The sequence below is a fragment of the Quercus lobata genome, chromosome 9, assembly GCF_001633185.2.
Source record: "Quercus lobata isolate SW786 chromosome 9, ValleyOak3.0 Primary Assembly, whole genome shotgun sequence".
Lineage (NCBI taxonomy): Eukaryota > Viridiplantae > Streptophyta > Magnoliopsida > Fagales > Fagaceae > Quercus > Quercus lobata.
Genome location: NC_044912.1, coordinates 54,691,595 through 54,706,360, shown reverse-complemented (window position 1 = coordinate 54,706,360; position 14,766 = coordinate 54,691,595). Strand labels below are relative to the sequence as shown.

The 14,766-nt window shown below is 36.2% G+C and overlaps 1 protein-coding gene across 1 annotated transcript; it reads left to right on the top strand.

The window, feature by feature from the left end:
* The first annotated feature begins 1,870 nt into the window (after positions 1 to 1,870).
* LOC115962220 (probable serine/threonine-protein kinase PBL26) lies at positions 1,871 to 4,315 on the top strand. Its single transcript, XM_031081119.1, has 5 exons — positions 1,871 to 2,200; positions 2,542 to 2,741; positions 2,862 to 3,051; positions 3,360 to 3,751; positions 3,862 to 4,315. Exons 1-5 carry the CDS (start codon positions 2,080 to 2,082, stop codon positions 4,234 to 4,236), a joined length of 1,278 nt encoding a protein of 425 aa, XP_030936979.1. The 5' UTR covers positions 1,871 to 2,079; the 3' UTR covers positions 4,237 to 4,315.
* Positions 4,316 to 14,766: the final 10,451 nt, after the last annotated feature.

The following is a 14,766-nucleotide window of genomic DNA, read 5'->3' as shown; positions in this document are numbered from 1 at the left end:
AACCCCTAAATTCTAACCCCCAGTACCCAAAAAAAAAAAAAAAAAGTTAAAAAAGTTGGGAAAAATGTTATTTAAGCTAATATATTGGGTTAATTACATAGGGTAATATTTAGACTTATAAAATACATGGATTTTAATATGTTGATAATTATAAAATTAATGACCATGTTAGGATGGACAGAAAATATTTTCCGACCGTAAAATATTTTAGATGAAAATTTTTTCTCAAAAAAATAAATTTTCAAGTGTTTGGTTGCTTTCCTGAAAATACTCTAGAAAATATTTTTAGATGTTTAGCTATGTTCCTGAAAATGATATGAAAAACATATTTTTTACTACTTAAATAAATAAAAAATAGATATATTTTTTACTACCTAAACAAAATTAGGTGTTTAGCTACGTTCTTGATCATTTTTACTACTTTTTTTTCATCTCCCAAGCACATATATAATATACAAAATTTTGAAGAAAAAACAAATTTGTGATAGAGGACTGACAGCCACTTAATGGTCGACAATGCTGGTTAGCTATCGAAGATCGAAGACGTTAGTCGGGGGTGGTGGTTAGGTGTCAAACAGTGAAGGGTAGGGGGTGGAGGTTAGGTTGATGAATTTTGGGTGAAGCGAAAAATGGTTTATGAAAAATGAAAACGTAGTCCAATTTTCACCATAATTGCCTTTATTTTACAGTTAACATGAAAACAATTTCTGGTTGACCAATATTTTCAGTTGCTCCAAACATCCGTAAATGCATATAATATTTTCCAGAAATCAATTTTAGTTGAACCAAACACAGCCCAAATTCATAAGGGTTTTTTTTAACAAGAATTACTTAAATAAACACACACACATAAATAGCAATAATTCTGAAATGATATACTAGTATCAATAGATACCAAAATATTTTGTTCTCCTGTTCAAATAAAAACAACCTTGGTTCAAATATTGACTCCCTTAATATGTGTGTTATTAAAGTTTTTTCAAGAGCCATCTAGGCATCTAGCTATGCTGGAAAGTTAGGAAATTCAGCTGTTGGTTCAAGTCATTAATTATCAGTAATTGCATGAGCTACCCAAATGGGCCAAAGTCTTGTCAGTTATTGCTGAATCAAGTTTTTGTGCAAGACAATTTCCTGATCTTTTTGGAATTGCTATTTGCACTCGATATGAGAAGGCTATTTTTTTTTTTTTTTTTAAGATTATTTTTGCTTGTGCTTTTTAGTTATGGACCTGCATTTGGCACAAAAACGGTGAAAGTTTGGTGCACATTTAAATATGGAATGCAAAACCAGTCTTCCACTGAATACATAAACATTGACGTTGTTGTTGTTGTTGCCCACCAAAGTGCTAGAAACATGGTGGCCACCATGACTTAATCTCTCTCTTGTTTGATAATATTGTTAGATCTCTAACATCTATATTTATCTCGTACAAACTTCAAAAAGAAAAAAAAAATATATATATATATATATATATATATTTTTTTTTTTTATTTATCAGTTTTAACGGAATAATATATGATCTCCACGAACTTTAGACAATTTGGTTTCCACGTTTTGCTCTCTCTCTTAGGAACCTTCGAAACCACCTTCTTTCCCTCCATCTTTTGTGGGAACAACAAAAAAATAGCAACCCATTTTTGTTGCTTGCATACCTACACCTTTCCCTTTGCCGGGTTCGGGGTGTTCGGTGAATTTGTTGAGTCTTTTAAGTTTCATGGCGATTTTGGCATTAGGATTTTGTAGGGCTTTCATTATTGATTTCAAATTTTTATGAAATATTATTTTGTGGGGTTTATAACCCACTTCACTTTTTTATTATATGTTATTTTGTAAATATATACACTACAAACCTGTTCTTTCTTGCTTTTTTCCTTTTTTTTTTCTTGATCAAGAGTTTTTTATATTAAAATTCTAATTTATAGTCAGAAATTTATTTTGTCATCGTAAAGTAATTGAAAGAAAATTTTGGAATTCTTTTTTTATTCATTTGTATATGATTTTTCAGTGAATTTTCGAAGTGGTAAATTTAGAAATAAAGGGATCATAATTCATAACAGAGGAATTTAATTTGTACAAGAAATGAGTTGTTTTTCGTGTTTTTCATCCCATCGGAACAAAGCTAAGGGGACAAATAGTGGCAGGAGGAGAGAGTTGGCTGCCGCTCCCAAAGAACTACCCATTTCATCACAGCCTCGGCCAGGTATGCCAACCCATTTAGAAACCTATGTAATTTTGATTAGATCGAAAATGACTTCTAAAACAAGTAATCTCATATGTGGTATAACGGATGCATAATATAATTATTGCTTAAGCTATAGGTTTTCTAATTACCAGACTTAATCTTCTATTTATATGGATGGGTTCCAATAATTCCCAATATGTGCTGGATAGAATTTTTCACACTCCTTTTTTTAATTTTTTTAAGCAAGAAGGAAGATCGAACCAAAATTGGACCTTGCCATATTCATAAGAAGAATTATATATGTGTGTGTGTGTGTTGATTTTTATTGTTGAGGGGCACATGATGCTTATCTTGTACAGAAAATCCTAAGCCAAAGGTCATACCAGTTGAAACTACAAACAAGGATGCCATTAAAGAGACCGCCAACAAAAACATTGCTGCACAAACTTTCACTTTCCGTGAATTGGCCATGGCAACAAAGAATTTCCGACAAGAATGTCTTATAGGTGAGGGTGGATTTGGAAGAGTTTACAAGGGGAGAATTGAGAAAACCAGCCAGGTAAAACACCAAATTGTTGTTGGACATCTATATTCTAGCCTTGATAGTTGATAGCTTCCATAGTTCATATGAAACTTTTGAAAGGATTAGAGTAGTGATATCGTGTTAGTTTTTATCCAGGTTGTGGCTATCAAGCAACTTGACAGGAATGGATTGCAAGGAAACAGAGAGTTTCTTGTTGAAGTGTTGATGTTGAGCCTTTTACACCATGAAAATCTAGTAAATTTGATTGGTTATTGTGCCGATGGAGAGCAAAGACTTTTAGTGTACGAGTACATGCAACTGGGTTCTTTGGAAGACCATTTACTTGGTACTACTTTATTTATTTATTGCCTTCCTTTTGAATGGATGATAAATTATTAGATAGCAAACCACATAGAAAAGAAATAATGTGGTTGTAGTATTTGATCACACAAGTAAGAAAATGAATAAGCTCATCAAACTAATGTTTTAAAAAAAAATAATAATAATAATAAATATTAAAAACAAGATTAGATGTTCTAATCATATCTATACCAGCAAGTCATTATAACCATATGTACCCTGTATCTACGATGATATTCTCAGAAAAATAAACCACTAATTGATTTTCTCATGAACTAAAAATTTGATTTTCAGATGTGCCACAAGAGCAAAAGCCATTAGATTGGTTCACAAGAATGAAAATAGCTTTAGAAGCTGCCAAAGGTCTAGAATATTTGCATGATAAGGCCAATCCCCCAGTCATATATCGTGATTTGAAATCCTCGAACATCTTGCTAGACAAGGATTTCAATGCCAAACTTTCTGATTTCGGATTAGCCAAGCTTGGACCTGTTGGGGACAAGACACATGTATCTTCGAGGGTAATGGGAACATATGGATATTGTGCTCCTGAATATCAAAGAACAGGTCAACTCACAGTAAAGTCGGATGTGTACAGTTTTGGAGTTGTTTTGTTGGAGTTAATCACTGGAAGGAGAGCCATTGACACCACAAGATATACTGAGGAGCAAAATCTAGTTACTTGGGTAAGTCTTTGTTAGATTTTGTTATCTTGTCAATTGAGGGTTAACCATATACTTTTTCTTGAGGCTAAAAGATCGTGCTGATTTTTTTTCCTCTCTAATCTAATTAATAGGCACAACCAATATTTAAGGATCCTCAGAGGTTCCCAGAATTAGCTGATCCACTTCTTCATGGAGATTTTCCCCTCAGAGCATTACATCAAGCAGTTGCAGTTGCAGCAATGTGTCTCCAAGAGGAACCATCAGTCCGTCCCCTGATCAGTGATGTTGTGACTGCTCTCAGTTTCCTTGGGACCAGTCCTAGTGCAAATACCACATCTTTTGATGATCCTTCTCCACCATCTGATCATAATATGATGTCTGAAAATCAGAATCTTCGTGATGAAGAATCCATAAGGGAACGGCAACGAGCTGTCGCAGAAGCCATAGAATGGGGTTCAAATTCAAGGCGTACTGCATCACGCTGTGGCAGTGCATCTTCTTTGTAAAACTTGAGGCACATGGTGTTGTTAATTTCCATATATATATATATATATATATATATCTCTATACTAAGACGATTCTCTATGTGGTTTCTCATGGCTTTCTTTGAATGCTTTCTTACTTTTTATTCAAACTGCAACAATGACATTGGATTGTGACTAAGCACTGAGTTCTATAGAAAATGGCAAAATTTTCTAAATGAGAAGATTACAAGTAAGATTATTAAAATTATGGGCCTTCTACAATCTTTACCTCTCTCTATTTCATCCATATACATTTATGTGAAGAATTGCTGCTATTATATACTTTTACCTAGTTTCAGAATCACCAGTTCCTTGCTACTATAGATTTCTCATGGTTTTGGTCATATTGTTTCTTTGCAGTTTGCATGAACCTTTTGTCTATGAATGTGTAGCAACCAGCTGGCAGCCCGGATTGGTTGTATTTTCCTTGCTCAATTTTGATTTCTTGTTTGAAGGACAATTTAGTTTTAGACTATTAAACTTCATTTAATCATTTTCTAGCAATATACTGAGCCAAGTGATCATAAAAGTTGTTTACAACTGTGTATATTGAACATTGTCTATTATCTTCCTAGGTTCTTATTACAAATTCAAATCAAGCAAGCATGTATGTTTTAGCGGAATCCCCAAGCTTGATAATATCAACACCTACGCTATTATCATATAATGAATGGAGCATTATGAAGAATTCAGATAATCATATTGTTTACCCGCCTTTTAGCTAAACTTACACCACCTGAACATCAAGGACCGTTTTCAAAATCTCTCAGCTATCAAGCAGCAGCAAGACATTTCATATTCCATACGGCAACTTCAAAAGTGATGGGCGCCAAATAAGTTTTCTAACAATGATGATGATAGCATATATTAGCTGATTGCTACGCATGTAGCCTGAAACAGATCAATCGAGCCTCCACAATTTTCTCTCTAGAAGACAAAGGGAAAATGAATAATAAAAAAAGTGTGGCATACAGTTTTTAAAACAGAATTCCAAAGGGAATATGGAATTCTTTTTTTTTTTTTATGGTCATGTGATTTGCACATGACTATTAATTTTAACAGTCAACTAACTTATACTCCCTGCATATGCATGTGGACACACACACACACACACACACACACACATATATATATATATATCAATATATGATTAAACTATGGAGTTCAATGTGCAAGATTTGATGCAATATAGGTGGTGATTACAAGCTTTCCTAGTTTGGGATGTAAAATACAAATTGTTGGAGAGATAAACACATTGGGGAGCTTACTTGAATAATTAATATAACATATAGAGACATATTTTAACTCAAAAGGCGTAAGCCCAATAGATATGTGTTCAATTATGTTATATTAACCAAGAAAGCACAAGTGCGGCTCCAGAGCCACCACACCCGCACCGGACTTGTCCCGATGCAGCATTCGACACGCTGATTCTCCTCTCTTTTTTTTTTTCTTTTTTTTCGATTCACACCGATTTGCGCCAATTCAGGCCGAAACTGGCCGATTCACTCCGATTCCGACCGATATGGCCCGATTCCGGCTACCGAAATGGCCGCTAGCCACCATTCTTCTGCTTCATGTGGTCTTGTGAGGGAAAAAAAATAAAAATAAAATAAAAAGAAGAAGATGAGAAAACACAAAGAAATTGTTAGAACTTAGAAGAGGTGAGGAAGAAGAATAAAGGTATATAACAAAAAAATATAAATTAAGTAGGTGAGAAAGTCATTATTTCAAGTGGGAAGGCTTGGGAATTGGACAAGGAGTAAAGGAACCTTCTTGAAAGGTGGTTTTTTGTTTACAATTACCAAAAATATTGATTTTATTAAATACAAATCATAAATAATTGTTTTTTAATAATAAACTCTACCCCTTTATTTGAATTTTTTTATATAAAAAATATTAAATTCACTATATAAAAATATTTTTAATAATTTTTTAATCGCCGCACCCTGCAACACCCGCACCTTATTTTTTCAAAAATTGCCGAGCCCCGCACCCTCACCCGAATCAAGAAACACACCCATGCTTCATAGATATTAATTGCTCATTCTTTTCATCATTTTTCAATGTGGAACTTTACTCACATATGTACACTCAATAATCTCCCCCTCATCTGTGAGTCTTTTAATCTGTGGGATTCAAGACCAATCTATGGGTCAAGAACAAGTCCTACTTGCTTTTTCTTGCCTAATAGGTTTTTTCCTTCGCTAATGCATCATCCATGGGCCTCCACATGTCAATCTCGCATGTCTTTTGTCCTCCATGAAAACCTCACACCTCATCATTGTTTAGCACCATTGGCAGTAATACTCCTTTGTTAGGCCTTTTTCCAAGCTCATTTGTGTGAGCTTTATAAGCCTGCTTGATTCAATATAACGTCCCCGCTCCAATAGCTAAAGGGAACCGTCCCTACTCCATTTGCGAAAGGCTCCAAGTACATCCACTCGTTCCAACTCCAACTATGAAAGAAATCTTGATAAACTAGCCACCTTTGCACTACGCCACTATTGATAACCTTGTCACCTTTGCCCAACAACACCATGAGCTCTAATAACACTTGATGGGGAGATAAACACATTGGGAAACTTCCTTGAATAATTAATATAACATATAGAAACACACTTTAACCCAAAAGGCCTAACCTTAATGGATGTGTGCTCAATTATTTTCAAGTAACCACTCATTCTTCTCATTATTATTCAATATAGAACTTTACTCCCACATGTACACCTAACACAAATTTCCTGTAGTTTAGGGTAAATTTGTGCAATTATTATCATTATTTTTAATACCACTGTCTCATAGACTTTAAGTTTGATGTACCCAATCTAATTTAAGCCCAATATTGTAATGTGCTTTGTAAGTTCAATAATGAAATTAGTTTTCTTTTTTTTTTTAATATATTCTTATCCCAAAAAAAAATTCAACATCACGTTGCAGATACCAGTTAGATGTCCGGTTAGATTCTGATAGGTCAAGAATGTATTAACCCCTTGTGATAAATTAACCAATTAATTAGCCAAGTGAATTAATTAAGTTAATTAACATGTAATACGCGTGGTAGCATAAACAAATCACCAACTAAGTTAAATACAACGGAAAATAAAGTTGACATGGTGATTTGTTTATGAATGGGGAAAACCTCCAAGACAAAAACCTCCAAGACAAAAACCTCACCAGGTGAATTTAAGGTCACCACTCCCGAGAATCCACTATTATCACAACAAGCGGTTACAAGTAAAGGAATCCCAATACCTTATACCAACCTTCAGTTGAACCCTTACCCCAATACACAATTGGACTTGTTCTATAGTCACAATCTCTCCTTTTTAATGCACGGCTCCCAGTACGTGACTAACCAATCGATGCACGGATCTAAGTACGTGACTAATACACCAACTTGAGAAGGATATTGGCTGCAAAGTTCTTTAGTTCATCAACACGATGAAGATCACGAAACTCCTTGGTTACAAAACCCTACAGAATACAAACGCAACAGCTTCTTCAAGAGAAAGATGAACTAGGGCAAATTGTCTCCGATCACAATATGCTTGCAACAACAAGTGCAACAACCTTATGATGGCCCTTAAAATAATCCTTATACATGTTTAGGGTTGTGAAAAAAGAAAGCCTAACATATACACATGGATATGCATGAAATCAGCTCTGAAAAACTAATTTTCGTAAATCTTGATAGATAGGTTATCTATCGAGCAGCTGTTGAGCATCAGGCTAAAATAGTCTTTTAAACCTCGATAGATGCAATCTGTCGAGCTTTAAAATATAGCACTTCTTCACTTGTTTCTTGAATAAATTTGCATGGCTTTAATTCCTGACTTGAACAACATGTTTCTTGAAGACTTAAACCATCCTAAATCAACCCAATTACAAGTAAAATGCGTTTTGTCAAAGGATAAGTCAAATCTAAATGACATATGTTCTTAACATGAATCACACATGTCCTAACAATCTCCCCCTTTGGTAATCCTTGACAAAACCACAACAAACAAATGAAAATATGAGAAAAGTCATAAATCACTCAACTCATACTCACTTGTTGAATACAATAAAATCTATCCTAACACAAACTCTTGAAAAATTTTGCAAGAAGAGAGTTCATGGCAAGAAAGACTTTGACAACCTGTATTTTTGAAACACTGTAAACAAAACTCATCACGGCATCTTAGTGTGAAACAAAAATAAAAGATTGCATACAATTAATAAGAAGCATGTGCATAAAGAGAGAAAAGAAACAACACATGAAGAGATAGGTGAAACTGTAATAACAACCTCAATATATATATATATATATATATTCATATCAATAAGAGTACAAGGTTTGCTATCACAATGTAAGAACAATGTATCTAAAAAGAAAAGAAAAGATACAAAAAAATCCTCACTACATCCCTCAAAACAAAAACACTCCCCCTAACAAAAATATCTCCTATACTAACTCTCCCCCTAAGAACATGACTACTCTCATACCCACAACTCTTCCCCATTTTTGTCACGAATGACAAATGGTAAGTCACTGAGAAGCAGTCATCTCATCGTCACCAGAAGAGCTAGAAGCCTCATCCTCATCAACATCACCATCAGAGCCACCATCGTCGTCCTCATCCTCAAAAGCCTCGAGAGAAGGAGAGAGAGACTCGACGAAGCTACCAAGGCAAGCCTATCGTCTAGCAATAAGACTGACACGGGTGTTCACTTGATACATCTCAGTAGTAAGTGTATCAAGGTGAGCATCCATGCGTTGAAGCTGCACCATAACCGCCTCGAAGGTCACACCACTCGCAGAAGAAGAAGGAGCAGATGTGGGTGGAGCGGAAGAAGCTGGAGGAGTCACTGTCTCGGTCTGTGGCCACTTCGGTCAAAGCTGGGCCTCACTCCGTCTAACAGTCGCCGTGCTAATGGTACGCATCACAAAGAAGTGAGGAGAGTTAAGATAGAAGACAGACACGTGGCGAAGAATCCGCATGATACAAAATGGAAAATAAACTTATCACGGGTCACCGTATCCCTATAGACATCTATAAGGGAGAGTATGAAGTGAGAGGGAAAGTCTATGGTAATCCTCTCAATAAGGGATAACAATAAGCGAGCACAAGGCTCAATAATTGAATTATAGTGAGATAAGGGATGTAAAACAAATGTCATCACTATATTCGGAAACCTCAAACATTTTGCCAAGCCCGAGCAAGGAGTGTTTTGACAGTCACCCCAAGATGAAGGTGTCTCACAAAAAAGAGATGAGAGTTCGTCTTTGGACACAGTTCGCAAACAAGGATAGCTGGGGTAGTTAGCAAACTCTACCCTCGGAATGTGTAATACCTCAAATATAAGATCCGGAGTGACTACAATGCGCGTACATCGAACGTGAGTGATGAAATGAGGTACAGAGTAATCAAATCCGTGCATATTGGAGTAGAACTCCTGTATGATCACAGAGGGACAAGTGACCAAGATGTCACAAAGGGACTCCCAACCCCTACTGTAGATGATAGCAGGAAGGTTAGTATCGAAAAAATCCAAAAGGATGACTTGGTGTTCCAAATGAATGCCATGTCGAGAAAAGTTTTCCGAAAAGTCCTTACGGGCTTTATCATCATGGAACCTAACATGAGAGGGGTAAGGATCAATAAAGGAAGAAGATGATGCCCCAAAACGAAGAGGGTTCCGGGATAGAGTAAACTGGCTCTTTTTAGGTGCCATAAGCAAACTAACCGAGAGAGAGAGAGAGAGAGATGCAGAAAAGTACCAAACACAGTTAATATCAATAAGAAGGAAAGGAATGGTACGTATGCATGAAAAATGTATGAACATGTGACATGCAACAATAAATACATCATGGGCTCAGCCTAATCCAATCCTACTAGCACACATGATTTCAACATAGTAAACACACATCTATAATGCATGAAACATTGTGAAAATGCAAATGCGATGCAATGCATGAACATATAGGATCATTTAAGCAAAACCCAACCCAAAAATTTTGCAAAAACCTCATCAATTTTGAAAAACCCCAAAATTTTTCAAAAAAATCCAAAAACCTAGATCTATATGAATGAAATGCATGAAAAAGAGTGAAAACAAGATCATACCAGAGATGGGAAGATCAATCTAGGCCAAAGATCCACTGGGTAAGAGGTTTAGAGAGAGAGGAAAGTGTTTAGGGAGGTGAAGGATTAGAAACTATCGAGAGAGATCGAAGAAAATGAGAGAAATTATCACATTGAGCTATATAAAGAAACACGAAGCTTGATGGATTGAGAGGTGTCAAGAAGCTATTGAGCACTAAATCTCAACAGATGAAGTTGTCGAGGTGCTATCGAGAGCTATCCACAACAAAGTGACCCCGATGGATCGAACTGCTATCGAGCATCTATCGAGCAATCAGAAACTTTCTCGATGGATCGAGAATCTGTCGAGAAGCTATCGAGACAAATTCTCAAAAACTTCGATGGATCGAGATTGCAATAACATCTATCGAGAAAGAAGATCAAGAGGCTCGATAGATAGCCTAGCTATCGAGAGGTATCGAGAAGCTATCGAGAGGTATCGAGAAACTGTCGAGATGCTCAAAAACAGTTTTTCAAAGAAGAGAAAAACACATAAATGAATGCAATCAACCATGCTACTCAACCAAAGATCCAAACAACATTTAAGCTCTCAAAATCATCTCTCAATAAGAAAAATGACAAGCATTTAGATCCAAAACACACACACACACTAAAGAAGTCTAAGGGGCCGTTTGGTCACCCATTTCAAAACATAGTGTTCAGTGTTTAAACACTGAACACTAGTGTCCCAAAACAAAAACAAAAAACGTGTTTGGTGGACCATTTCTGTTCAAGGTTGTTTGAAAAATATTGTTCAAAAACCCATGTTTAAACAGATGTTTTTGAAATCACCTTGAAGCTGATTTTAAACAACAAACACTAGTTTCAGTGCCACTTCGGTAACTATATTAAACACTCTTATGGGCCCACCTAGTTAGCTTTTTTTCAAGTATTGTCTCCTCTCTTTACTCTCATCTCTTCACGCCAAATCCTTTCGCACCTAGTACGAAGATCACACAGTCAAAGCAACCCAGTGGCATAACTCTCACCCAACTCCATAACTCCCTTCACCGACCCAGCGCCATTCCACCTCCATAACTCCCCTCACCGACCCAGCGCCATTAAACCCATCACCATTAAAAAAAAACAAAAAAGTGAGAAATCTGTGAATGAAGAAGGAACGGTTCGGTCTTTAGACAAAAACCCATTGACAAGCAAGGTGAAAGTGACATTCGAACCTGGATCTTGGAGTGATGGGTCAGCGACTCGGCGGCGACAGAAGCTTAATTAGTTACTGGGTCTTGGAGTGCTGACAGTGGAGATAAGATCCAAGGAACATGAAGCCCAACCGTGGATCTTCTTTGGCGTCGATGGAGATGAGGACTGTGCGTGGGTTTGGTTTTCTGCTCTGAGGGAAGAGAAGGGATAAAGAAGGAAAGAGAGGATTGTGCGTTGGGAATATATGGATGTTCTCTCTCCTAATTAAAAAAATGTTATTTCGTACTTTGGTCAACTTTTTTTACCATCCAAAACACACATACCAAACACATATTTATATTTTTTGAACACTGAAAAATGTTATTTAAACCATGATACCAAACACACTTTTTTGTTTTATTCACACTAAAAACACGTTTTTCAACAACACTTTTTAAACCACAATTTTCATATCTTTTTAAACAACAATTTTTGAACTCTATGACCAAACGGGCCCTAAACAATCTTATATTTTAAAAACAAGTCAAGACAGTTTAGTGAGCATACATTAACACATGTATCCCCTGTGATGGCCAAATCACATTGTACCTACACATGTATCAAAGGTAGCAAAGAATATTACGTGTTGTATGTGAAAAATATCGCAAGATTGCATAAATGTCTACATGTTATGACGATTTAGGATATGAGTAAATCAATTTAACTCACACACAATCATAACTGCTTGATAAGGACTATTACCTTCGAGGTACATCCTATAACTCCCACATCTCCTAGAAGACATACTTGCAATCATATATAAAGCATTTTGATTCTTTTTTGCTTTTATCTTTCTTTGCATATTTTATTTTGTTAAGCATATCATGCATGGGCATATAAGAGAGAAAAAAGAAATACCCAATTATGTTAAGTTTTTGACATTGCATTTTTGCTATGCCGAAGCATACAAATGTCATTTCATGATTGGCGGGCAACAATAGTGAGATGGCTATTTATGCCTTTCTCTTAGAATTTTTTAGTCCTTCCCGTCAAAAAGAGTAATACGAGTGTTAAGTACAAAAGATTACTTAATCTTACTCATCACAAATACGAGCCACAAAACTCACTTGCTTAGTTGTGCAGAGAGATGCTCATTTAAGCTACAAATGATACAAAGTTTAGAAAACTTTGTTTCAATGGCCATCCAAAGTACACAAGTACCAATGTACACAAAGCACACACTGTTTTTGTATTTTTTTTTATTTTTCAATTTTTTTTATTTTTATGAAAAACAAAATAAAACAAAACTGAAAACAAACAAACAAAGACATGTTAAACAAAGCAAAGTATAAAACTAGACTGACTCAAAACTAGAAAGCAAAACACACAAGTAATGTAAGCAAAAATAAAGGGGGAGAGAGAAAAGTGACAAAATCACTTTGAGCCTTTTTCCTTCCACACCTTACAAGAACTTTTCCGTTTAGTGAACCCTTGATCCGGCAGTGAGGGGGAAGAATTGAAACCGTTCAAGTTCGAAAGGAACATGAAGCCCTTGAGAAGAACTCCAATAGGAGCAAAAGAGGATGGAAACTGATTCTAGTTTCCCAATGAGATCATTCTGTTACTCTGTTGAGTGGCTAACCACTTATAACAATTAGGTCGAGTATGTCCAATTACTCCACAGTGATGACAGAGATGTTACTTTTTCTATTTAGACTTTTGGGTATTGCCCTTCTTAGCCCTAGGGTTTTAGTCTTTTTCTTATCAAGTTTAGGGGGTGCTCCTAAGATAGATTTACCCTTACCTATGTTCTCACTAGCTAAAGCAGTTTTCACATTATTATTCTCAGATTCAACATTATTAGTAGGTGATACAAAAACAATACCACTAGAAAAAGCAATACTGGGAGAAGAGAAATCATACCCTAAACCGATTCGATCAGAAACTAAGCATCTCATCAAGCTTTGCACTTGAAGTCCTCTCCAACTGAGCTCTAACTTGGAACAGCTCTGTCTCAAGCTTCTTGGTCTTTTCAGCTAAGAAATTGTTCTCAAACCGCAGTGCTCCAATAGTCTAATTAGCTTCATCAAACTTTGTGGAAAGCTTTTCTCGATTAAGTTCCACATCACTCAGTTTCTTGGTGGCTAGCCTATATAGTTTCTTATGCTTCTCAAAAACCTTGTACAATTTTTCATAGGCTGTATGGATATCATCTTGATTTTCCATTTTCTTGAACTTAGAACCCACCAAGTCCTCTTCATCATCTATGGTTTCTGAACCCTCATCAGTAGGATCAACTGTAGCAATGAAGGCATTCAAGATTCCATCATCCTCATGATCCGAGTCAACCTCAAGCTCGGTGTCACTCAAGGTAGCAGCAAGGGCCTTGCTTTTCCCGATGGTCTTGAGATACGTTGGGCACCCTTGTTTCATGTGTCCAAAGCCTTGACATCTGAAACACTTAAGTCCAAAGGGAATAGTGTATTGACCGCCTTCCTTAGCATCCTTCTTTCCTCTGTCTTGGTTCTTGAACTAAGATGAATTGAACTACTTATGGTCTTTATCAAATCCTCTTGTATTGGTATTCTTCATGAATTTTTTGAACTGTCTTGTGATATAGGATTTCATCTTAGAATCTTCATCATCAAAAGACTTATTAGTATCACTGCTTTTGGCCTTTAATGTCATGCTCTTGCTCTTGTTCGATTTCTAGATCCTAGTCAAACCCAACTCATAAGACTGCAAGTTGCCAACCAACTCTATCAAATGAATTTTGTCAATGTCCTTTAATTTCTCAATTGCGGTGATCTTGGCATGAAATCTCTCAGGTAGATATCTGAGCACCTTTCTAATAATCTTGGGTTCGAGAATGGTTTCCCCAAGATTAAAGTCTAAGTTCACTATGTCCTTGAGCTTGGCATAGAACTCATCGAACGACTCATCCTCCTCCATCTTGATCTTTTCAAAGCTTGTAGTAAGCCTCTGAAGTTTCGAATCTTTGACAGCCTTAGTTCCTTCATAGGTAGTCTGGAGGATGGTCCATGCTTCCTTTGTAGTTTCAATAGAGGATATCTTCTTAAACTCCTCATTCATGATTGCACTAAATAAAGTGTTCAATGCCCTGCTGTTGAAGTTAGCCGCTTTGACCTTTGCATCATCCCAATCAGCCAGCGCTTCCTTAGGCTTGTTCCAACCTATCTCCACAGTTTGCCACAATTTTTTCATCTAATGACTACAAGAAAGCTCT